Here is a 1395-nt window from a genome sequence, read left to right on the forward strand (position 1 = left end):
TCGTGCACTTGCGATAATTTTGAGCATAAAAGAGAGATAATTATATTGAATTTAAGTGTTAGTATTTGCTCGACCAATTTTTTGGTGCCGTTGCCAGGGACTATTGATTACTTTGATTTTTTTATTTATTTTCCCTGCTTCAATTTTAATCACTAGTTTCATCTGTGAACTGCAGGATTCTCTTGCAGTGCATGCAACATTCACCTGAAGCAGAACTCTTGCCTTTTGATCCAGAAATTGAAAGAACTTTTCGCAGAAGAAGAAGACAACAAAAAGAAGCAATGGCATAACAAGAACGACTACGTGGAGATGGAGAAGCAGAGAATAATGCACCGCCTATTTACAGATCCATGATGGATAGCGCTTTGCCATCCATCGAAAATTCCAGACCAAGCATCATCAAGCCAACCATAGCAGCAAATCAGTTTGAAATAAAGCGTGCTATAATTCAAATGGTGAAAAACACAGTCCAATTTGGTGGGATGACAATCGATGACCCATATGCTCACCTGACAAATTTTCTAGAAATATCTGACACTTTCAAGATGCAGAGAGTTTCTGATGACGCTATTCATTTGCGTTTATTCCCTTTTTCGTTACGAGATAAGGCTAAAGCATGGCTAACAAATATACCTGCAGGTTCCATCACTACTTGGGATGATCTCGCAAAGTCTTTACTTACAAAATATTTTCCACCATCCAAATCAATGAAACTCAGATCTGACATCACAACATTTACTCAAGGCGTGCAGGAAACACTCTATGAAGCATGAGAGCGATACAAAGATCTACCAAGGAGATGCCAACATCACCAACTACCAGACGGTCTTGTGGTACAAACTTTTTATTATGGTCTTCCTCACTCAAATCGCACCATGTTAGATGTAGCTGCAGGGGGAAATTTGTTACGAAAATCACCAGAGGACGGATATGAGTTAATTGAGGAGATGGCATCCAGTAGCTATCATCCTCAATCAAAGAGGAATGTAGCCAGAAGATCCGCATGAATGCATCAAGTCGACGCATTTACCTCAGTAGCAGCTCAACTTGAAGTCATAAATAAGAGAATTGAAGAATTAAGTTTTGCCAATTCTGCAATGCGTATTCAAGAAGTTTGGTGTGAGAAATGTGGTGCTGAACACTTCACGAAAGATTGTCAAACTGGAAATCCATCATATCAACCAGAGGGAGTCATGGTAAACCATGTGGAAAATTAGAACCGCCCTAGGAATGATCCATTCTCGAACACATATAATCCAGGGTGGAAACAGCATCCGAACTTTTTGTGGGGAGGACAAAATAATAGGTCATGTGGGAATCAGAACTACGGAAGACAACCTCAAGAAGAGAAGTCAAGCATGGAACAGATGATGCAGAAGTTCATATCATCCACTG

At 39.9% G+C, this 1395-nt stretch overlaps 1 protein-coding gene across 1 annotated transcript; it reads left to right on the top strand.

The window, feature by feature from the left end:
- Positions 1-353: 353 nt before the first annotated feature.
- Positions 354-1007, top strand: LOC140878246 (uncharacterized). The gene is made up of 2 exons (XM_073281848.1): positions 354-639; positions 883-1007. The coding sequence occupies exons 1-2, from the start codon at positions 354-356 to the stop codon at positions 1005-1007; spliced, it is 411 nt and encodes a 136-aa protein (XP_073137949.1).
- Positions 1008-1395: the final 388 nt, after the last annotated feature.

Source organism: Henckelia pumila, chromosome 1 (assembly GCF_033568475.1).
Source record: "Henckelia pumila isolate YLH828 chromosome 1, ASM3356847v2, whole genome shotgun sequence".
Classification (NCBI taxonomy): Eukaryota; Viridiplantae; Streptophyta; class Magnoliopsida; order Lamiales; family Gesneriaceae; genus Henckelia; species Henckelia pumila.

Coding starts and splice junctions, on each gene's coding strand:
- LOC140878246 (XM_073281848.1), top strand. CDS start 354: ATGGATAGCGCTTTGCCATCCATCGAAAATTCCAGACCAAGCATCATC. Junction 640..882: donor GCTAACAAATATACCTGCAG/GTTCCATCACTA, acceptor GCACCATGTTAG/ATGTAGCTGCAGGGGGAAAT.